The 24,360-nt window shown below is 44.1% G+C and overlaps 1 protein-coding gene across 2 annotated transcripts in view; it reads right to left on the bottom strand.

Moving 5' to 3' along the window:
- The window catches only part of zbtb16a (zinc finger and BTB domain containing 16a), a 103,056-nt gene that overhangs the window by 41,120 nt on the left and 37,576 nt on the right, over positions 1–24,360 (bottom strand). For both annotated transcript variants that reach the window (XM_068332108.1, XM_068332109.1), the window contains exon 3: positions 19,817–19,914. In XM_068332108.1, coding sequence (XP_068188209.1) covers positions 19,817–19,914 — 98 coding nt within the window. The remainder of the gene's footprint in view (positions 1–19,816; positions 19,915–24,360) is intronic.

Below are 24,360 nucleotides of genomic sequence, written 5' to 3'. Positions count from 1 at the left end.
AGCTCGCATTGCAACATCAGTCAGCCTCGTTTTTTTTCCACCCGACTCAGGCCTTTAATCCATTTTGCCAGCAAACCAATTTGTTTGTCCAGTAGGTCACAGACAGTTCCCTGTCCTCACTGTTCCCTGTTCCTTTGTACTGTTTATTTCTCTCTCTCTCCCTTTTTTGAACGCCGGAGCCATTTCCAGAGATTTGGCCCCGTGGGACAACGAGGGCATCTCAGTCCACAGATCAGCTCCTCCTCCTCTTCCTCCTCTTCCTCCTAGTTACCTTCAACTGTCCTGTCCACTTTAGTTTTGCTCTATCAGACAATCTTTTTTATGCATCTATTATTACTATTCAAATAGCTTTTAAGCGATAAGTACAATCAGATTAGGACTCAGGAAGTGTTGGCCTGGGACTTTCAGGAACCTGGTGCCTTAATGATAAAAGATTGGATCAAGATTTTACTCCTTTATTCTCTTAAAATCTTTTTATTTCATGAATTATTTTGTCTTAAATTGGATTTTCTTTCCACATAGCATGTTAGCATTTGCGACACAGTCTTTTGTTCACCATTCTGTCATAACTGGAAGGAGTGGAGGGTGAATGGAGAAAAAAGAAGGGTTTGAGTTGTAAAAACACACACAGGCTACACACACCCCGTCTCACCAGTCACAGCAATTACCCCGCTGTTGCCAGACACTGACCAAGTGTTTCAAAAATACCCCCACCCTCCCCTTAAACTACAGTCCTCTCTCCCTCCCTCCCCCCGACCGCCCAGTGGAGGTGAAAGGTGCCATGTGTTTTCAGCTTTGCTTTTTAACCCCCCTCCGCTTTGAAAGAGAGAGGAGAAAATGAGGCTTTGACATGCATCCATATGCTCCTGCAGGCCGCAGACACAAGTGTATCTCCAGGGCCTCTGGTGTGTGTGTGTGTGTGTGTGTGTGTGTGTGTGTGTGTGTCTGCAAGGACATGTGTGAAGACGTGCAAGAAAGGAAACAAGAGCTGGATGCACGGAGGAACCACCCGGGGCTCTCCTGGTGTGAAGAGGCAGGAAGTGAGTCGGGCTGCTCTGAAGTGCCAAAGCCGACCGTTTCTCACAAGCCTGGGGGTCTGGTATTAATAGATCCTGCTTGGACCGGGGTGGGTGGACTCCTGATGAAACGCCGACTCCGGCGACCCCCCGCCGCCGCAGTTTGAGTCTGTCGACAGAGGCCTTGATGAGATTACAGCAAACTGGATTCTCAGTCTAAATAAATGAATCCGTTGCTCGGATGTTGTGTAATTTGTAGCTGGGAAGGGTTTTCTGCCTCCGAAATAATCCGAGGTGATAATGGAAAAATGCACACAGAGCCTGGTGTTTACCGACCCGAGCCGTCTGCGATGGGGTGTAACAAAGCCAGGGGCGTTTAAAGATCTGTTCCTGCAGCGGCGCCGTGCACACGAGTCTTACGCCGAGGCTGCTGGGATTCTAAGTGGTGGAGTTTTGGGGGAATTTTTTACAATATTTGTAGCGTTGATACATTCATTCTTTCCTTTATTTAAAAGAAATACATGCAGGCTCCTTTGCTATTTGATAAATGTAATGCCCCGACAGCAGATTGGCTGCAGAAGCACGTCCAATGCACACACTGATTAGCCTGGCTTTTCTGTTTTCACAGTTCTGTGGAATCATCATTTGACACCAACATGATGAATAATCAGTGGCTCACATGTTGCTCTCTCTATCTCAACAGCCTATATATATTATGTTAGCAACAAACCAGTATCTGTACTATTGTTTTGAGCACAATTCATCTAAACCTGATGACCCAAATCAGATCCACACTTGTGGTTACTGCGAAACCTGATGATATAAACCGACTTCATGAAAGCAGAACTTGATGTAGAAAGTTTAAGTTACCAGGAGCGACATCTAAGGACTATTAAGATGTCAAAAGACTGGATTAAACCAGAGATGTGAGAGAACAGGATGGGAGTCGGTGAAAGTTGTGTTGCGATTTAATTTCAAGGGTTTTGCATTTCTCTTGACAAGGAACCCGCGACATCCTCTTTCTGGTGAATGAATTCATTTAATTTCACTCCCAACACAATAAAGACCGAAAGAAACCTTCTTTAGTTCTATCTACCATTAGCATTTTAGAAAAAAACCGTAGCTCATCACGACAAACATCCAGTCTGTCAGTAACGGCGGCTTCGGCGCTTTGATTTCATTATATTCATGTGCGTCTCTCAGAGATAAGTGGACCCCCCCCCCCCCCATATAAAATCCCCTGTCCCTTGATCTGCGTTTCAGTTCCGCGTCATTCCTCAAATCAGCCGTCATCTTGTCATCTCTTCAAAAGCAAAAGCAAACACTAGCTGGAATCTGACTACCTGTTGGGTATTAACGGGGGGGGGAATGAACGCTACGCTACTTCCTGTTGACGTCCAACTCCACGAAACCCCGATTGAACTCTGATGCCCTTTGATCCAGGTGAGCTGCCACCCGCTCGGGGTAAAAAGAAAAAAAAAGAACAGTTTTGTTTTCGATGACGCTATCGGGTTGGGAAAGTATGTCAGTCCCGTTCTTGCGTCATCCAAACATCAGCATCGACCTTGAATTGATTCGCTGCTTATCGCGTGTTGGTCTCTTTCCCTAGAGCTTGTTGTCGGGTACATTTAGTCCGTCAACAACCTCAGGTGTAGCAGCCAAACGTCGACCCCCAACAGAGTCTTCTTCATGCGGACGAGTCGGGCTCTGGCAGCGAAGTGTGATGAAACTGAACAAACCTCTTGGCCAAGGCCCACTGAAGGATCACACGGCGATAATTCACCGAGTCGACAAAACCAGGGTCAACGCCAGTGCACATTGTTTCACGACTTCTTCAGGGGGGAAGTTTGTGGTGGTCGGTGAGGCGCAGATTTTCACAATATCACCCCCCCCCCCAAAAAAAAAATGAGGAAGATCAAATCAACAAGCATATTTGTGAACTAATCCAACTATCTGCTGGATTGCAGATAACCATTTTGGATGGGTTTGTGTTCAAGACAAAAAGGAATGAGAACCCAACAACATCAGAATTTTGTAATTCTTTTTGATTTGTGATGAAATGAAAATTGTGATGAAACAGAAAATATTAAAAGTTTAACCTTTAACTTTGCCGGTCTTTTTAAAATGGATTAAGATTTGTATTTAACATACAAACGTTACAATGAAATAATAAAAACAATTTTTAATTATAAATAATATAATAAAAATAGTAATTATTATAATAATTACAATAATACTTAATAATTAACAATATAAATAAAATATATTAATAATGGTAATTCTTAATAATATAATAAAATATTAATAATAATAATAATTATTATCATACTAATAATAATTATACTAATAATACTAATAAACAAACCTCACTTTGGAATAACTTGATGTTTTGAGTCGTCTGAAGCAACAGTCAAATGGGAGACGCTGATTTATTCACCGATGACGTTTCATTCTGTGTCTAACTGGTGATAATAATAAGGCCAAGAATCTGTAAACGCCGGAGCAACAAATGTTTGTTGCTTCCTTTCAGATTGGATGCAATCACCTTTAAGTTGTAAGTTGTGACTGATTTCAACCGGATCCTTTCAGGTCCGTGCCGTTAAAGCGGCTCTAGCATCTTTCAGAACCCTGACATTTTTTATTCCTTATAGGGAGTTCATCGCCGAGTCGTGTTTATCTCTGTATCAGCTCGTGAACGCTCCCGATGAATTTCTGCTGCATAAAAAACATCTACTTCTCTGCTCTTGCAGCAGGTTTCCCGAGGCAGTTTTGACATGAAGCAGAAGCTGGCGACGTCTCACAAACAAACTCAAAGTAGTCCTGAATCAGCAGAGCAGCGTGAGCCGTGTCCATGGCGACCGCGGCAAACACCTCGCTAGGAAATGTTGGGAAACTTTTGATATTTCTGTGTAAAGAATAATCAAAATAAAGCATGCTGGCTGCATCTCAAGGAGCGAATGTTCTTTTAAACCTTCAGCATTTAAACCTCACCAGTAAGAAGACTGACAGTCGAAGCCAAAACACTGTTTTTAAATCCATGAATATCCAGAACAAGTCATTCTGTCTTTTCGCCAAAAGTCCTGGAACAGACTGAACACACATCGTCAGAGTTTGAAGCCGAGTCAAAGCCGAGCAGAGCACTTACATGTGTGCAGACCTGAGGGTGTGACCGGCTCGTGACCCCCTAACCCCTCCGATCACCACGGACCTGTTGCCCCCAGCCAGCTGCTGGGAATCCAGCAATTGACATCCTCTTTACAGTGCTGTAAATGCATTTATAGTTCAAGAGAGGAAGGGAGAGATGGCGGCTGGATCGGGGATGGAAAACTCATTTTGGGTTCCTGGGGGGGGGGGGGGGGGGGGCTGAGGTTTAAAGGTGATTGCACCGAATCTGAAAGGAAGCAACAAACAATCGTTGCTGCGGCATTTTTTAAAAATATTTTGATTTTCTTCTTCTTTTGCAGCAGAAATAACTTGAGCTCGACTTTAACAGCGAAACAAGAGATACTGAGCTGCTGCTTATTAAAACCTGGGTGGGTATAGAGGGGGGTGGGGGGGGGCATGGAAGTTTGAGCTACTTTCATGGTAGGATATGGGAATGGAGGTACTGTGCAAAAATATTTAAACATCCTGTCCTGTTCTTCTACTTTTAATTTACAGTAAAAGAAGAAAAAAAAAGGTCATATAAGAAGTGAATTAGTTACCGGACGCCCCCCTGTACATTCTCTCCTTCTTTCCCAGGTCAATAACCTGTAAAGATTTAGTGTTTAGGGCCCATTATTTCCTGCTTTCAAGTCACACATTGTCAAAGGCAATGCTGAGTTTATTAAGGCTGGAGTCACGGGGGTCGGGGAGGAGAGCTGGGACGCCGGGCGATCACCTGGGTAGTAAAAGACCCCAAAGGAAGAAAAAAAAAAAAAAAGGAGGAAAAGGGAATTAAAGGAATGAATCACGTTAGAATATACTGAATTATATTTGATGGTAGGACGCCGAGCCAACAGAAACAATGGGAGACACGGCTGATAGAGCAGAAAATGGGAAATCCAACAACAGGAAATACTTGAAACACAGTTTTGTTTTGTTTTTCTCTCTACCGCACTCAGGTGCATCGATTTACATGTTTATTTGGTTTGATTATAAAATCCTTTCTTCCAGCCGGTTAATTCTTCCACGTAAAAAACGTAATAAGCGTCGACTTCAAACGGGGCAAATTGGACTAATCAGGGAAAACGCACAACAAATGTTATTTAGCAATAAACTCTTTAAAAAAACTAAAATAAAAAAACCCCGCCGCGGACCTGTAGCCACGGGGCCCGTGTTATCTGTCGCCACCAAACTTCCCAGTGTGAATGCACTAATTGGTTAAATTTAAATAAATAAATAAAAAACTCTTCAAATTCCATCCAGACACTGGGATCCAATTAGAAATCATTTATGAGAGACTGAGCTCAGCTTTCTTGGCTCGCCTTCGTCGGTTGCGTTTAATTTGGAGCGACAATAAGTTGTTTTAAAAAAATTTAAAAAAAAAGACGCACGCTGAACTCATCAGAGTTTTTGAAAAGTTTCAAGCTTTGCTGGATTGGAATTCAGCTTCTTCTTAAACTTTAGATCTGCAGGAAATGTCAAAAGATTTCCTCACCAGAGCCAATCGGTCCGGATTGGAAGGATTTCCCAGGCCACACACACACACACACACACACACACACACACACACTTAGCTGGATATACATACACAACGGGGCTGATACTGTAGAGGCAATGACAGCTCCTGGCCGGCAGCCAAAAGTCGGGAAGTGTGTATGTGTAGCTGGAGGAGGTGGTGTGTGTGTGTGTGTGTGTGTGTGTGTGTGTGTGTGTGTGTGTGTGTAGGGGGGAGTACGATCAGCTGAGGCAGAAATAGGCCAAATGGTGTCTGTATGGTTCAAAGGGTTCATGTGTCCTGCAGTCGCTCTCCGTTTGCTTCACTTTGAATGATGGATTTTAAACAGAAAGCAGAATCCTGTGCACCCGGGTGACCCTAAGAGCAAAATATTATTGTTGTAATATTCCTTTTTAACCTCTATTCTTTCTCTCCTGCTGTCAGTTCTGAAAAAGAAAGTCTTTTCTGCCCGTTTTCCGTCTCCTGAGAATCTGTAAAAACGGGCAGCCTCGTCTGAAGCTCTCACCTCAGTGAAGACGACGTTTCAGCGATCCGAAACCCAAACGGGTCCGAGGTGGAACACTTTCTATCGGTCGGATGCGCGTTTTGATGTTTGGTCCAGAGTTTGCAAAGAATTTTCCACATTTCAGAGCTTCATTTCAACTCCTGAAGTCTCCATCGTTCATTTTAACCCCCGGATGGAGACACGTTTATGTATATGTGGACACGTCATGAAGAAAAGTGTGTGAAACAGTTGAAATATAACACAAGACTGAGTCCTATCAATGCACGTCTGATGTAATCCAACGGCCCAGACGCTCCAAAACTCACACATAAACCCCGTTGAGCACAAAACAGGGAAACATCTTGAAGTTTCTGACTCCAGATTTACTGTCGGATTACCACGACTGTCGTCTAATCCGGCATAAACCCCCCTCCTCACATTAAAACCCAACTGTCAATAAGACCTCAGATTCTCTGACAAGCATCAACCTGCCGGAAACGTGTCCGAAGAGGATGACCCTGGCTCCCCCCCCAAGAACGGTGAGGATTTATCATTTCATTGTGTTTCAATAAAGACGTCAGCCAATAAGACGTCGGAAACGACGGCTGGACGTGGTCTCTGACATGTGATACGAATAAAAACGGGAAAAGGATCATTACAAGGCAGCAAAATCAAGTCCCAGGATGGAAACGGAGAGATACCCCAATAACCTGAAACAGATGGTGGATGGGAATCAATACGATGTGAGAGGAAAGTCTGTTTACCCCTGGACCGAAGAGCTCTTCTCTGGCCAGTCCCATTACAATTATTCTGTTGCTTGCTTGTTTTGAAAAGTTATAACAGAATATCCATCCTTTTGCTTTTATGTCGCACCTCCCAGTGGAATTAGCAGCATAAAAAGCGATCCTTGTGTGTCCCGGCTACTTCCAGATGGCTTTGGGAGTGCTTTTATCTTTTCTCCCTCTGCCTCACTCGCTCCAGTCTCCTTTCACTTTTCTCATGCTTTCTTTCTCCCCCCCCCCCCCCCTCCCCCCCTGCCCGACATGAAAGCGCCGTCGGCGGATCTTTTGCTTTAGCCGGGGTTCATTCTCTCCTTCAATCCGAAAATATAAAAGTTTCAAAAGGAGTATTTCATGAGGGAGCTCTTCCATAAATGGGATTCATAGCTTTCTAATCTGTGCTGCGAAATTGATCTAAAAAGTTTCCCAGAGCTATTGGGCCAACTTACATAATGCAATAAAAAAGGTCGCGCCGGAGAGAGTATTTACTTTTATTAACGTTTGTGTGGCAAACATCACCCCCCCACACACACACACACACACACACACTCTGCCGTCCCAGGTGGAAAAGCATCCAAATCTGAAATGAAAAGAAGCCGTGATTTTATTCTAAGGCAATATTTGGAGCAAAAATTGAACGAGTGAGTGGAAATGAGGAGTTTAATTCAATCGGTGAAGATGTGTCACATGGTGCAGAGCAGAGGAACACAAACCGTTTATCCAACCAGCATAATGTAACACACACACACACACACACACACGTGTGCGATTGTCTCAGCTGGCGTACGAGTTCCCTAATCACACACACGACTCGACGAATGAGCTGTCAAAGCACGACGTCTCGCCGTTTTTTTGTTGTTTTTCTTTTTCTGCCGATGTCGCCGCATACCGCGGATCTCGTTACGGAAAACTTGCAACAAAGTGGTAATGAAAAAAATAAAAAATGGAAATCTAATCGCCATGCGTGAATGTGTGACACACTGTCATATCATTACCCAGAACAAGGTGGTACTGTTGGGGCAATAACGCTGCAGAAATCTGAGGAATTTCTGGAAACAGTGCTTTAGCTGTGGTTGTTTTTTTGTTTTTTTCCCACCAAAAACAGCTTGAGAGAGGATGACGGTGACAAAAACACAAGGAAGGAAGATCCGAAACACGAGCGATTTTCAGTAAGAGATATTATATGTATGAATTTAAATGAACGATGATCAACTTGGATCATAAACACACAAGTTTGGCAACAAAAACAACAACCCAAAAAACAAGAGGCGACATCTTTTTAGCAGATTTTGCGCAATTACTCATGGTTTTATTGAATAGAGGGAAAATATGTGGCAGTAAAAAACAAAAACAGCTGCTCACAGCTGTAATCAGCTGTGCAGACAGTACACAGCTGCATTCATGGGTCGGGTTTAAAAAAAAAAAAATCCTAAACCCAGATGCCCAGAACCTACCCCCACCCCCACCCCAGCCTGAAAAAAATAAGTTAAGTAGAGGGAAAATAAAAGACAGGAGGTCATTTTCAGGAGAATTTCTGCAGCAGACGCAGCAAAAATAGTAAAGTCATGGTTTGAAAGGGGGGTAAGAGGGAGGATTGACGGGTGGGGGGGGGGGTGCTCTGTGCTGGTGAGTCACCAGATCTCAACCACACACTGGGTTTATGGTCACATGTTGAAACCAGGCTGACTGGTAGAAAATGTGGAGACACCAAGGGAAGAAAAGGAAAGGAAAAGTTGGGATAAACTACTGTAGGTGTTTATATCATTAAAAACGCTGACAGAGGGTGTTGATATAAACTATAAACGACGCTAAGCTAAGCTAAACTAAGATAAGATGAAATTCTTGCTCCAAAGGTTTGCAAATGACGTAACATATTCCAGGAACACGGATTATATGCGCTTCCAGAATTTATTGCAAGAAACAAAATTTTCGGATCCACTGGGAATCGATGACTAAATGAATAAAAATATTTTAAAAAAAAAAAACCTTTTCCAGTTCCCATCATGCATTGCATTGACAAGCTGAAACTCACTCATCGGAATGTTTTTATGATCCTTGATGGCAGGAATCATAATACTGGTGCATTATGGGATGTATCGAGCGTTATTCGACACGCATTCCTGAAGCGCGACGCGTGACGGTTTCACACACACACACACACACACACACCGACGGGCGTCACAAAAACAAAACAGGTGAGATTTACAGTCGACCACACCTGCGGTTCGGAATCTGGTCCAATCAAACGCGTGCTTTCACTTTTTCTTTTTCACCTCTTTGCTGGAGAGAATCCATTTTCCTCCAACCTGATGTATTTAAACGCCGGGCCGCAACCAGGAAGGAGATGATTGTGTCATTAGCGTCCGTTAACGTACAAACATTGGGAATTGCGGCGTCGGCGCGGACCCGCGCCGGATGTACGTCTCGCCGATTGGCTGAGCGTGGGCGTGCGCGGTGGCGCTTCACGCACGCACTCACACAAATCCATACCAGCCACAGGCTGCTCTCCAATCTATTTTCTGCTCAGCTGGTTTTAAATGAAGTTATTATGACTCATTAAAATGCCCACAAGCTTGTGGAAGTTGGCCAATTACGATTTAAATTTAGCCTCCCGCTCTCACAACCTTATCTCTCCCCTGCGCTACCCACCACTCTTCTTCTTCTTCATCTTGGGGAAGGGGAGTGGGGGGGGGGGGGGGAACTACTTGTAAACGGATTCAAACATCCTTTAATGACCCCACCCCAGACGGACACACCGAGATAAGACCGTCGAGCTCCAGCGATCTGCGTGAATATCTTTTTGCGAGTCTAATAATCGCATATCAAACAGCGAACGCACACACACACAAAAAAAAAAAGATCATGTCGACATGTGTTCTCCAGACGCGCTCCAGCACCTCCTCCCAACGCGGCCGCGTACCACTAATTGCTATACGGAACTGCACGACTGGATCGCGCCAAATACCGCACAAGCACGCACGCACACACACACACACACACGCACACACACACGCGCTTCTTAACATGACGGTTTTTCCTCTGCAAACTTTTGGTTTTCCCTTTTCAAATACTAAAAAAACCGCACCGACACAGGATTTTACAAAATACATCTTGTCGTGCAACTTCTCATTTTTTTGGGGGGGGGCATTAAAGGCCAGCTGGGCTCGTGTGCCACGGAACAAACACACACACACACACACACACACACACACACACACACACACACACACACACATGCCGTATGAAGCACCAGGTGTCTGTCTTTCCTACAGGTTTTCTGTTTTCAGGAGTCGTTTGACTGCATTTCACTTCTATTTTTTTTCCGAGACGCCTCCAATCAAAATTAACATCCTGGGGCTGGACTCACAATCTGCCCACCCCCCACCCCCCCACCGCCCCTTCTGTCATCTGGACACCCTGAGATAGTCTGGAGGACCACTCTACCTAAAAAAAGACACCCCCATAATACCTGGAGACAAAATCCGAGCAATTCCACCTGATCCCACTTTAGCCCCTTTAAGCAGTGTTCTCTATTCAGCCGCCTCCCCAAAACACACACAACCTAATTCAACATCACACTCCGAAGCAAATGAATGTCTGCAGCCTGTGCATCCTCTTCTAGCTAATGCTGAGCTCCGTGTGTGTGTGTGTGTGTGTGTGTGTGTGTGTGTGTGTGTGTGTGTGTGTGTGTGTCCTACAGTATCATTCGAATTTCCAGGAGAGCAAATTAATTGGCAGCCTTTGCAATAATTGAGTTTTAAGACAAGACACACACATCTCACTCACTCAGACACGCATGCACGCGTCCACGCAAACACACACACACACACACACACACACACACACACACACACACATCGCTGGCTGACAACAAAGCTGCTGGGAGGAGGGAGGGATGATGAAGTGAATCCAAAATTCAATCGACTGTGTTCCCGTTTTGAACAGAAGGGACAAAGTGTACTGTACTGCGAGAGGCCATAAAACTCTCTCTCCTGCAAAAAAAAAAAAAGAGAAAAGAAAAAGAAAAACAGCCTTCGGTGTAGACACACAGACGTTTCAGCAATCACCCTCCATCAAAACACTTTGTCTCGCATGCAAAAAATAAGACTTGGCATCGGAGCGGAATACCAAATCACACCCATTAAAGGAGCAAAAGGGGCACTTGCTCCTTAGCAACCGAAAGGTTTCGACGCGGCTGTACCCCCCCCCCACCCCCACTTCTAATATAAAAGAAATCCTCCTGTTATTTTCTTCTTGTCTGAAAATAGTCTCGTCTGTCAAAGCTGCTTGTTTGACAAAAGCTAATTACTTATAGAATTATTACATTACGTTTATCTTGTTCCCTTGCTGTAAGAAAGTAAAAAAAAGCCTAAAAAGGCGATAAATTAAAGGTATAATTGTTCAAGATAAAGTTTTATACAGTGGTTAAATTTGGAGTTATTAACTTACGATTTTTCGCATCCTTTTTAACTTTTGCTTTCATGCGTTCCCGCTTGTTCAATCGCACATCGCCTCAAATCAAAACGCGTCAGTCCGACGAGACGATATCGCAAAAACAAACGAGAGCTCTTCTCAACAAAAAAACTTTCAAACCCCACCAAAAAAAAAAAAAAAAAAAAAAAGGATTTAAACGCTTTAGTTTAGCATCGAGCTGCTCGGATTCTGCGTGTAGCATCAATAAGAGACGACGCCCCCGCTGGAGGATCGGCGTCGACGTCGAGATTGACGGCGTCGAATCTTTTATGAAACAACAAACGCAAACTGTGTGACTATCAGATGGTAGACGGAGCTCAAACAGACAAATATAAAAAAAAAAGATTCCTTTATTCCAGGGAGGAACGAGTGACGGGGTTCATGGGAAATATGTCGATTTTTGAGGTAACACAATTGAGTTGACTTAGCGTAGCATTGAGGAGCTAATATTTTATTTAAGGGTAAAAAAGGAACCCTAACTAAAGCAAAACGATGACATTGTTCCAGGCAGATTTTGCCCCAACAGATGAGCTAATTCTTGATTCTGATGCTAACTGCGGTTGTGCTAACCCAATAAAAGAGACCTTTCCAGTTAATATCCTACAGGTGTCAGGTGGAGCCACGCTGAGCAAAATAATCCGGCCTTCCACTCCCCGAGCGTACTTTCCAGACACGGAACTGTCAGCCGGATCAATCAGAGACTGTCATCGCTCGGATTCTTTTCAGGCTCGACTATTTTTACTTTATTTCTTCTTCAAATAAACAAGAACAAGAGTTTTCCAAGAAGCTTTCAGCACAGGTACGCCGAGATCAGGTGAAGCGTTTCCAATGAAGGATTTGACATCCAACAAGTCTGTCTCTGCGGGAGGGTGAAAGTACCATCGTCCTGACGACGACGGCCGATGCTACGGCAGGGCAAGCACCACGTCTGCCTTGAGATTTATCCACCTGCACAATCCGGGCAGCGTTCAGGACGGTAAATCAGCGCGCGAGGGAGCGTTTTGCAAAAAAAGTGCATGAAAATTGGGAGCTTTAAGTTACAGAGTGTGTGTGTGTGTGTGTGTGGGGGGGGGGGGTGACGTTATGCTACCAGAGCATGAGCTACTGCTGTTTAGTCGCTCTGTCTGTCACCCCCGGGTTAATGTAGCCAGGAAACAGCTGTGATGTATGTAGATGTCTGCACACGTGTGCATCAGCTGGGGTGGAAAAAAAAATGTACATGCAAACCGCAAAACACTTCGGATCATTCTTGATTTTTTTTTTTTTTCTCCTTTTCCTTTTCCGACCTCTTGCTTTAAATAGCGCTTTGCCTCTGCCACTCCTCCCCCGAGTCTCCAGTCTTTCTCCTCTCACTCATGCATAAGCAGACACACACACACACACACACACACACAGACACATTTAGGAATTTGTGGCCTGGAAGGCAGTCAAGTTTCATTAATTTCTGGGTTTTGGTACAGTACAGTATGTTCCTGGACTCACATCTGCGAGCGATCATAAATGCTGGAATGCTGGCAGAACATCCAGACCTGCCGGCACAAATATGGCGTCATCACGGTGAGGGAAGAACCCGGCGTGACGCCAAAAACAGCCGAGCGGCCGACGGCCAAAAAGGCCAAACAAACGCCACAGAGTTAGAAATGCAGATGGGGGTGGGGGGTGGAAAGGGTAACGGGAAAGCAGCTCCCAGACTCGAAGGGTTCACATCCAAATTCTTTGCATTCATCTAAAAAACAAACAAAAAAAAAAACGCTCTGGACGTTTACATGAGCGTTTCAGTCCCACGCTGATCGGGATCAGATCAGAACAAAACCAGACTTTAGGCTAACTCTAGTCTGAGCTGAAGTTATGGTGATCTCTTTCTACATGAACTCCACCAGGACTTCTTTTTTTTCCACCACCACCACCAAAAAGGAGCTGATGTTGGGCAGAATAAAGTCAGTTCTAAACTGTAAACCTCCCTCTAGGCTGACTGATGCTCTAACCAAACACAGGCATACCAAAGCGATGAAGCTCGTGCTGCACACCATGACACAGCGTTAGCATATGAGTCAAGGACATGATCAAATAAGTTTCCATGCAGGGATATATTATGGGCTAGATCAGGGGTGTCAAACTCATTTTCATTGAGGGCCATATCAGCATAATGTCTGTCCTCCAAAGGGCCAGATGTAACTAATAAATGTAACTAAATGTAATCTCTGACCTTTTATGCTCTCGAGGGCCACATACAATGATAAGGTGGGCCACATTCGGCCCCCGGGCCATGAGTCTGACACGTGGGCTAGGGGATAAACTGGGACTGATGGGTGAAGAACAAACTGCCATTTAAATCAATTACTGGTAGCTTTTTGTGATTTTTGAAAAGATTCTTTACAGTTTGACACCTCTGTCTCCAGATGTCTGTCTGACGCACCGTTACGTCTCCATTTTAAAGACACATATGGAATAAGAACAAAATAATCCAATGCTTTTTCTATTCCTTGTTGTAATATGTGTATAAAATGCTGTATTTTGAGTCATTTCCGCACAGGAGGCGTGCCGCCATGTGACCGCCGTGTGACCCTGACGGTTTTCTGAAACTATTCGTGTCACAAATCGACCCCAGAGGGTTGAAAACGAGCACAAAAGAAGCTTTTCCACCTCAGCTCATGTCGCCGTCTATTCATTCAGGCAGTCAAGCTTAAACAGTTGAAAAGAAATGATTTCAAACGCCGACTGGATTCAGCAGAAATCCAGTCGATAAATTTTGAATGAAACAAAAGAAAAAGAAGAAGAAAAAATCCGAGGTTTGTTTGTTTGCGCTCTGAAATAAAGTAGGAAATATGCAAAGGATATAACCTGAAGAAAACAATCAGCAACAAGGCCAGGTAGTTTGTGAATAAAGACAAGCAGATGGTGTAATCCACTGGTTTTCTTTTGTTCCCTTTACTACTAGGAAACACATTAAAGAGAAGCGGCTCTCCATTCATACATCATCACGCTGGGCCCTTAAGCAAGACACGTAGCCTGTGAATAAAGCAAGAGTCTGTTTTTAATGTGCTTCAGGTCTCACTCACACGACTAATCCGGGAACTCTTTAATATGTATATGTACTGTAAATGGAGGATTAAGAGTCTTAAGATATAAAAGGCAGCAGAGATGAAGAGTTGCTGCTGACGGAAGATGCGGCGCGGGTGTTCCAGGAGTCTCGTCGGTTAATCTTATTACGCTGCGACGACTTGATCTGGAAAAATAAAAGCCGTGGATCATATCTGGTCGGGTCACGGTTGATGGGTTCCGACACACACGTGTGCACACACAAACACACACACACACACACACACACACACACAGTTTGGACGATGAATGAAAACCGTTCTGGTGCACCAACCTTTAATTTATTTACATTTCAGTTGAAATTTTGCAGGTCTGGTTGGATTTTTAGCAACAAAACCATCCAGTTATGGAAGGGCAAAGAAACCATGTCAGCTAAAGTCAGTTTAACTTGGCTCCAACTCGACTCTGGTGTGTTTTTATCCTGGTTCCAGTTTCATTCAGAACAGCCGTGATTATCCTGGGATTTAGTTTCTATTTCAGGTACAAATTAAAAAAAAAAAAATATATATTTTTTTTTTTCCTGGGTCGATCTTTTATCCTGAATAGTCTAGTCCCAAAAAATAAAAAATACGGGAATTATTCTTATCTGACATGTTGGTGTAATATCGAGCAAACAACATCAAGGACCTTGAATTGAACCCTGAGGTGAGTCACGGCTCTCCACCCTGTTTGAACCTCGGTACGCCGGCTGAGGCTCAAACATTAGGCATTAAAAAAAAAGAAAAAGAAAAAACAATGTGGACTGAGACAGAACGAGACGAGAGGGAGAAAACAAATAGCTGGCACAAGGTAGACTGTACATACTGTACCCTCGGCGGTGGCAGGAAGCCCAGACTGGAGCGCCGCCAAGTCCTCCATGCAACAAGCAAAAGAGAGACAGACAGAGGAGGGGGTGAGAGAGGGGAGGAGAGGGGGGAGGAAGGAGAGGCAGCGGCGTCGGAAACGCTCCACATTCGCCACGCGCTGCGCATACCAAAAAGCCCCTCTCTCCACTCTCTCTCGCTTCATCTCCCCAATATTCTCCTTTTTCTGAAGTGAGCTGAGGGATGATGGCGGCGGCAGAGGGAGGAGGATGGGGAGGGTGAGGCGGAGCGGTGCTGAGGTTGAGGGTTTTGAGGTTTCGGTTGAAGTGTCATCATTACACAGAGACGCAATATATATATATATATATATATATATATATTAAAAATCGAGACCCGAGAAAACCTTGAAAGTCAAATGTCGGAGATGGAGGAAAGAAGGAAAAAAGACAACAAAAGCGATCAAAGATGCTCCCCCCCCCCACTCCTAAACCGTCGCTCATGTCGACTCGTCTCGACAGAAGCGCTCGTCTCGCCTTTTACGCCAGACCAAAGCGGCGATGAATCAACGCTGATGTGTGTAACAGTACAGGTTGATGTCGCGTCGACGCAGCCCCCGCTCGGAAAGAGGAAAAAGAAGAAGAAGAAAAAAAAAAAAGAGGATAAAAGAAAAAAGTTTGTGCACTTCCTGCCACCGAATCTAAAAATATGATGCCCACATCTCTTCTTCGAGGTGGAGCGAGTTGTTCTTTCTAGAGTTTTAAGTCTGATCAGTTTTAAGTCTGACCTCCATGGCTGTGGACCCCTACCTCGTGAGCTGGATTACGGACTACCTAACGGACAGACCCCAGTACGCCCGTATGGGGGACTGCTTGTCTTCTATGGTGACCAGCAGCACGGGGGCGCCACAGGGGACCGTTCTATCCCCCATTCTCTTCACCCTCTACACATCAGACTTCAAGCACAACTCGGATACATGCCACATACAGAAGTACTCCGATGACACCGCGATAGTGGCATGTATCCGGGAGGGTGATGAGGGGGGGTACAGGGCATTGGTGGCTGACTTCGTGGAGTGGTGTCAACAGAACCAGCTCCAGCTCAACGTCTCCAAGACAAAGGAGATGGTTCTGGATTTCCGGCGGACACCTCCCTCTCCACAGCCGGTGATCATCAATGGCAGTGAGGTGGAGGTGGTAGAAAACTATAAGTACCTGGGACTGCAGCTAGACAGCAGACTGGACTGGTCACTCAACTCCAACTGTGTGTTCAAGAAGGGGCAGAGCAGGATGTACTTCCTAAGAAGGCTGGCCTCCTTCAACATCTGTCCTAAGCTCCTTTTCATGTTCTATCAGTCCGTAGTCTCCAGTGTGCTGTCATACGCCATTGTGTGTTGGGGTGGGGGGGCCAGGAAAAGAGATATGGACCGTCTGAACAGACTCATCCGCAGAGCGGGCTCAGTGGTCGGGCTGAGCCTGGACTCATTGGATATGCTTCTGGAGAGCAGGACCATGTCTAAAATTAAGGCCATCATGAACAACACCAGGCACCCCCTACACACCACCTTCTCCCAGCAGAGAAGCACCTTCAGCGGCAGACTGCTGTCACACAGCGCCTCCACAGAGAGGCTGAGGTCCTCCTTCGTGCCCCGTGCCATCAGGGGGTACAATGACTCTCTCAGGAGGAGCGGGGGGGAGGTGGCGAGGTCAGCACGGGGTTGAAAATGGATTTAATTTAATTTAAATTTAATTTTATACTGTTGTATATATATATATATAAAATTTATTTATTTTTTATACTGTTTTTATATTTTAATTCAATTTTATACTGTTTAGATTTTATTTTATACTGTTTATATCTTAATACTGTAATATTTTTAAATTTTATACTGTTTATATTTTTAGTTATAGTTTAGTATATAAGTCCTGTTAGTGCTGCATGTGCCTGTCTGTTAGTGTAATGTATGTCTTGTGGTATGTCCTGTGATGTCAGTGTTTCCTTTTCTCCTGGTGTTTATCCAGTATTATTTGTTAAGTAATGCCTGAGCAGTGGATATATGCAATTTCCTCCGGGATTAATAAAGTATCTATCTATCTATCTATCTATCTATCTATCTATCTATCTATCTAAAAAAAAGTTATTATTAACCTGTTGATACTAAATGTCTCCTTTCTGCTATTGTTGGTTTGTTTGTTGGCGAGTAACACAAAAAAACTACACAATGAATCTCGATCGGAGGACGGAAATCAAACTAAAAATGTACCTCCTTTTTCTTTTTTTGTTTGCCTTTTTTCCAACATTTTCAGGAATATTCTATGGATGTTACTGTAAACTAAAAACACCTCATGTATTAGAGTTAACGCGCTAATGGAAAATTAAAACACAACTCCATCGACTTAAAACTTGCTTTCATCGACGCTAGCCTTTAGCAACAAATACGACTAATGAGCATTTTTCTGTTTTTTTAATCAAATAAATTTGAGCGATTATAATATTAGCAAAGCAAAAAAAAAAAAAAAAAGCAAACAAATACTTGTATTAAAAGGATAAATAAAGATATATCAGGACGCTCTCTTTTCATTTGGATAATCTCCAAGGCACTTCCTGCCAGACTTAAACGCGCCTTGAATATTACTTCCATTATCGTCCTCACACACTGTAAGGGATATGATTACTGCTACCTCTACAGCTATTATTTGTGCAATATCCAATATTGCTAGTGCAGCTGTTACTGTGTTCATTATCATTATGACTGCTGCTGCTTCTCGTACCTCCAGTCTGCAACGCCGAGGCTTCCCTTCATTAGAAAACTAACCAACAACGGCCTTAAACGGTTACGGTTATGTTCGGAATCCTGGGCCCGGGCTCTCCGGCATATCTCCATTGGAGCATGCAAAAAGCAACACACACACACACACACACACACACACACACACACACACAGGCACCCACACATACTAGGAAAGGCCATGTGTCGCTATGCAAAGAATTTCTTGGATCAGTCTCGACTTTAAGCAAAGTTAAATTTCACGATGCGACGCGTAGATAGTTGATGTGTTTCCGTGACGGATGAGGAAGAGGATGTTTGTTCAGGAGGGACTGGGACAACTGGGACGTTAAAACAAATTTAAAGAGCGTCTCTTCGGAATAACGTTTGTTTTTGACACGTGATCTGGGTTGATTCGAAGTTTCACTGCGAAATTATCAATTAAGAAATTATCTCAGCGATTATTGGTTTCTGCAGACTGTGTGTGTGTGTGTGTGTGTGTGTGTGTGTGTGTGTGTGTGTGTGTGTTTGTGTGTGTTTCCCTCAGAAGTCCCATGGTTTTTACAGTGTCCCAATAAACCATCTGCACTTAGAGCCTTAGGAGTGAGGAGCTCTTTGCTGCCTATAAAAAATGGTCCATTCCATAAAAGCTGCGCTGCCCTAAGTAGGCTCAGTGTGTGTGTGTGTGTGTGTGTGTGTGTGTGTGTGTGTGTGTGTGTGTGTGTGTGTGTGTGTGTGTGTGTGTGTGTGTCAGTGGGTGTAATAGTGTCACACTGGAACAATCAATGTGTCCAGTGTTCTGACTTCTCCTGGCTTTCAGACCTCTCCTGCCACAGAGGTGTAGGATGACGGCGTTGACGCTCTGCAGACACCGATTCGGTTAAGTTTCCCCGAGCCGCACGAGGTTTTTCAGGACCGCCGGGATATTCAATCCACAAATCACACGAAACCGGATCACGGTCACACACAGTCAGAAGTAGCGTATTTATAGTACGATAAAAACAAAAGCGCTGCAGAAACGCCGGGATAAACTCACATAAGACCATCGATACGTGACATTAATGCATTATGCAAAGTGTCTGAACTGATAGCGTCTGAATGTGTGACTGGCTCTTAGCCTGATTTGCGAGACAAGAGAGTAAAAAAGTCGTTCTTAGGAGTGTTGTAATATAAATTTCCAAGAAGAGGAGATTCACTCTCCATTAGGAGGGTGTTTTTAACATATTTAACACATTAACTTGGAGTCACACACTTAGTGTGAATCATTTAAATTAGAATGGAATAGCTTGGACGGAAGCCCGAGTTCCTGGATGCAGATGTTTAAGAATGGAATCTGAAGAGGAAGCTGGCAGGTTAAAAGTCTCTGGGTGGGGTTGTGGTGTTGCATCTGGACTCTGACCACAGTCGTAATGAAGTGCTGGCAACAGCCCGGCTTTGACTCATATATTTATTGGAGTATTCTTGGCTAACGTCCAGTTGCATTAAAAAGCCAAAGTGGTTGTAAATAAACAACAAGGTTTTGTAGAAATAGCAGCAAAACGAAGGGGAAACAATAAAAATCCGCAATTGTAAAATCCCATCGTCTGCAGGATGTTGCAGAAAAAGTTATGATTTGTAATAAATGCATGAAAACATCCAAAAGCAGAAACGCCGGCTCAAAGGGTGTTCTAATAAGGTGGTTGTTGAGGGTTTTTTTTTTTTTTTTTTGGGGGGGGGGGTGTTGGTTTGATTTCCTTACCTGAATGGGAAAGCAGATGCATTCTTAGACGGAGGCTGTCCAGGAAGCTCTTCCCACACAGCTCACAGCCGTAGGTCTTCATTCCGCTGTGCATCTTCCTGTTGAAGAAGAACAAAAACCAACACTTTACCATCAGAACCCAACGTGCATGCATGGCACTCAAATACGTGTATTTTCTCACAGCTCATATCAAATAATGTTCAATCAGATCCTTTGCATTTTCACAAAAGTACCGAGCGTCCACCAACATCTCGTTTCCTGCAGGAAACCAGGCCGTGACTCACGGCCGTAAATCAACTCGCTGCTATTCAAGCGGCGGTGTTATCAACTCCTGACATCTCAAGTGCTGCAGATGGATACCAAGCAATAAAAGAAATGGAATGATTTATTCAGGCTAACATATAACGCAAGCCACTTAGCGTTACGAACCAATCACGGGGTCGCTTCTTTGACTACTGCTCTTAAAACGACGATGGGGGTGGGGGGGTGGCGGTGTAGCTCGGAGCAGCACCTAATGTGCAATGAATAGACAGTCATTTGGCCGTAACACAGTTTGCGCGCACAAGGTCAGACCAGACCAGGGTTCAATATTTGATTATGTGGTCAAGACCTTGAAGGTTAGGCGACAAAATAACATCCGACAGCAGAAAGCCTCTGGAAATCTGCCTACAAAGTGCTTTATTCTGGAGAAATATCGGAAAGTGCTCTAAAGCAATTGAGGTGACACGTCTGAGACTCTTCCAGATGCAGTCAGCCAATAGAATGCGCGTACGTTATCACGTGACTGCCTACCAAAAATCCGCGATGCGATGAAGTCGCGAGCGTTCCATAATCTGTTGCTCTGGAACAAGTGTTTGTCTTTTTTTTTTTTATTTTGATGACGCCGCCGCCGCAATCAGGTAAAATAAAGAAAAAGTGGCTGATATCTCGCATTTGAATAAAAAATGAACACTTTATGACGGAGCCAGAATCATAAAACCACATTTGTACCCTCGGATCAGGTGAGAGCAGCTCCTGGCAGATACAAACCGGGCGCTCTTGACGGAAACGAACGCCCTTGATAAGAGATCTGCTCGACTCGGGTGAGATGACAGCCATCCATCTCGGCGCCGCTCCACAAAGTCACACGGGAGGAGGAGGAGAGGAAGGATGAGGAGCGATGGGGGTGGGGGGTGCGCCGCTCTCCGAAAACATGACTGATTGATGTCAGATGTCGAATGCAAATTGATTTACAGCTCTCTTTCGTGACTCAAGAGCGTCGAGGAGGGTGGGGGGGGGTAGAAGGAGCGGCGATGAGACCGGGGCAGACGGGAGGAGATAATGGCGTGTCTTACGACGACGGTTGCAGGAATTATTTAATGGAGTCTAGTATGACTTCCTTGACAATTAGGAAGGATGGAGATAACTTTAAATGTGACGGCGGTTTGAATTTGTGTCTCTTTGACAAACAGTGAGTAACTACGGAACAGGGGGGGGGTTGAAAAGGCAAAAACAGGGGGCAGAAAGTGATGAAGAGATGAATAACACCACTGAGGATGTAAATAATAGTCAACTACTAGATTGAAATCTAAGAGTCTCCCAAATTTGGTCCATTTTGTCATTTAGTTCAATAAAAACTTTATTCTTCCTTCTTTTCCCAGAATGTCGTTCCTTTTGAATCCTCTGCACACAATAAAAATTAGCATACGGCGATAGCGTTGGAGCGTGTGGAGCTACAGTACAAAGAAAAAAAAAAACATTTGCGGACAAATCAATAGCAATCGCCTTACAGCAGCATTGCATTCTGGGAAGTTGAAGCAGCTGCCGGCGAACGAGCTGCACCTCTATTCAGGAAGTAGAAAAACACCTTTAACATTTTAACTCTAAAGCAGATTAAAAATATCTTTATGTAGTTTCTGACCAGTTTTTTGGACGCGTTCTCCTCTCCAACGACATCAATTTACCGACAAATAAAAGGAGCGGAATCGGGCTTTCGCCCGCCGGGATCACGCGCGATGCACTCGCACACCTTCCACTCCGATAAGGGGGCGACACACGCAAACGGTAACGCGCAACACAACACGGCACAAAGCCTTTCAAAGGCCTTTTGTGTCCCTCCTCAATCTGACCATTGTGCCCCTCAGACGGAGACCTGATAAGGTCGGGATGGACTTATTAAGGCCCCTGGTAGTGGAAGCAACGGATTTTCACCTCCAATGCAGTCGGTAAACAAAGTGAGGTGTGTATGAGTGTGTTAATGGCTTGCGATGGTGTATTATTTGGTGTTTAACGGAACATTTTCTGGTTTTAAAGACCGCCCTGGAGCTTTGATGATGTTTGAGGCAAAAGAATCAGAATTATAAGGATTGATTTCAGTGACAGGACGACAATCTGAAGCCAAAACGGTTTTGAGAGACCTGGTAGTCTGGTTTCTAGATTCAGGGAAGGGTTAAAGGAATTTAATGCACTGAATGCAAACCCAGTATATAATTCTGTGGTGAAAAGCTGTTGGGTCTCATCGAGTTCGATCAAACTTGACCCTCGGAGGCCGGAATGCCCCCCCGAGTGCCCCGACTTTGCGGTTCAATCAATTAGCCCTGCCGACACCCCCGGTAGTAGAAAAACCGAAGACTACGCAAGAACAAGCGATTCCTCATCGCTATACATGAATACTCTCCACGGATAATGCAGGGCAGCGTTTTTGGCAGCTGGAATCTGAATTATAGAAATCTGAAATTTAAAAAAAAAAAAAAAGGATTGAAATGAAACCTTGAGTTTTTGTAAAGACTCGTCGATGCCGCGCGAGTCTGAGCGGAGCTAATGATATACATCACGCAGCTTTAAGAGCAGTTAATGGCATGTAAAAGGAAGCTACAACATTTGGTCGCAAGCAATTTAGCTCAGACACACACACACACACACACACACACACACACACACACACGCAAATCCTATTGTAACTGCTTTAAAGTTGAGCTTCTGAATCAGACAATGAAAGGTGTGAGTGTGTATGTGTGTGTGTGTGTGTGTGTGTGTATGTGTGTGTGTGAGCTCGGGGAGGATGATTTGAAACAGACTGACTGTAGCCATTAAGGAAGTTCACATAAAACTCTCTCAGGCCATTTACTCAGTTAATAATCGACTTTGTCCAACAGTCACTTTTGACAAGGGTAATAAATTTTAAATTTATGTCAACAAAACATATGCTGATCACCTCGCACCGTGTGCTTCCTCGTAAAAACCTGCCCAACCAAGGGCTGTCTGACTGCGAGTGTGTGTGTTTGAAATGTGATCGCATTACAGGCCCGGGTTATTGAGCCGTAACAGCTTGCCTTGTGCAATTCAGAACTTTTTTTTTTTTTTTTTTTTTTTTACCCCCCCCCCCCCTACTTCGCCGCTGGACTCGGACTCGGTCATATATCATAAACAGCAGCGAGTCTGGTGGAAAAAACTTCACACCTGCACCTCGACTGGTGAAGCAACAATCACACAATCTAAGGGAAAAAAATGCTAAACTAACCCACGGAATTATTCTGGTTAAAAATCAAACATCCAAACCTTCTGCAGCGGCGCAGCTACGCTGATGACTCGCACTTATTCCTCATTGCTGCACCCAAAAATTTATTTCTCCCCCAGTAGCCTTGAGCGTCGTTCTCTATCGTCATCCATCCTTTCATCTTTTATTTTTCCATTTTTCACCTCCCTCCTCGTGAAGGGACTATAAAACAACCTGGGAATGATGTTCGTAAATAAAAAGCTTTGGCGCGAGAGCGAAACGCTAAAAGCAAGAGAGAGGCGATTGATAAGGCAGTGGTAAATTGACAAAAGGCTGTGTGTGAGACCGTTTTGATTAGTTGGAAATCATTATCATCAATATCCCTGTTTGTGAAGTGTTTTTTATGTATTCCGCGAATCCCCTAAAGCCGCACTAATCAATATTTGCAGACTAAAAATCAAACAAACGATTAGGTGTAAAAAAGAAAGAAAGGATCGCTCTTTCCTCTTTTTCCTTTTCATTTTCTGGAGAAGCTCTTTTATTCAGCAGCTGGAGGAAGAAGACGGAACGTCGGCCTCGCACTCATCACATGGCTACCTGAGCAGCTTCTATCTAACATGCTAGCGGTAAAACTTAATAAGGTGATAATAGTCCATTTCCAGCTCCTTTTATTAATGCAATTTTACGATCTACAGCGATGTGTGTAAATTTCAAACGCGGATGCGATGAAGATGAGACAATTTCATAGCCAGCAGGTGAGCAGCAATTAGCCTAGAATACCACAGGCAGGAAAAACCAACGCAGGGTCATTCAAACCGGGCAAAAAACGGAGCTGTGACAATAAAATGTTCTTTGTTTTCTCCTCCTTCGCTCCTACCTTTCATTCTCCGTTTGACAAAAATCCAATCCAAAAACACAAGACGGGGTGCATTTCAGTGAAAATTTGTTTAAATTATGTGTTTGAGATAAGATGACATCAACAAAGTTGAAAATAAGTGATAATAAAATGCTAAAAATGACCAAATGCACACAAAAAAAAAGAAATCGAAGACAAATTCTACCCACAGAA

This window comes from Antennarius striatus, chromosome 13 (assembly GCF_040054535.1).
Source record: "Antennarius striatus isolate MH-2024 chromosome 13, ASM4005453v1, whole genome shotgun sequence".
NCBI classification, from domain to species: domain Eukaryota; kingdom Metazoa; phylum Chordata; class Actinopteri; order Lophiiformes; family Antennariidae; genus Antennarius; species Antennarius striatus.
The sequence above is the reverse complement of the archived record's forward strand: the minus strand, read 5'-3'. Positions and strand labels throughout refer to the sequence as shown.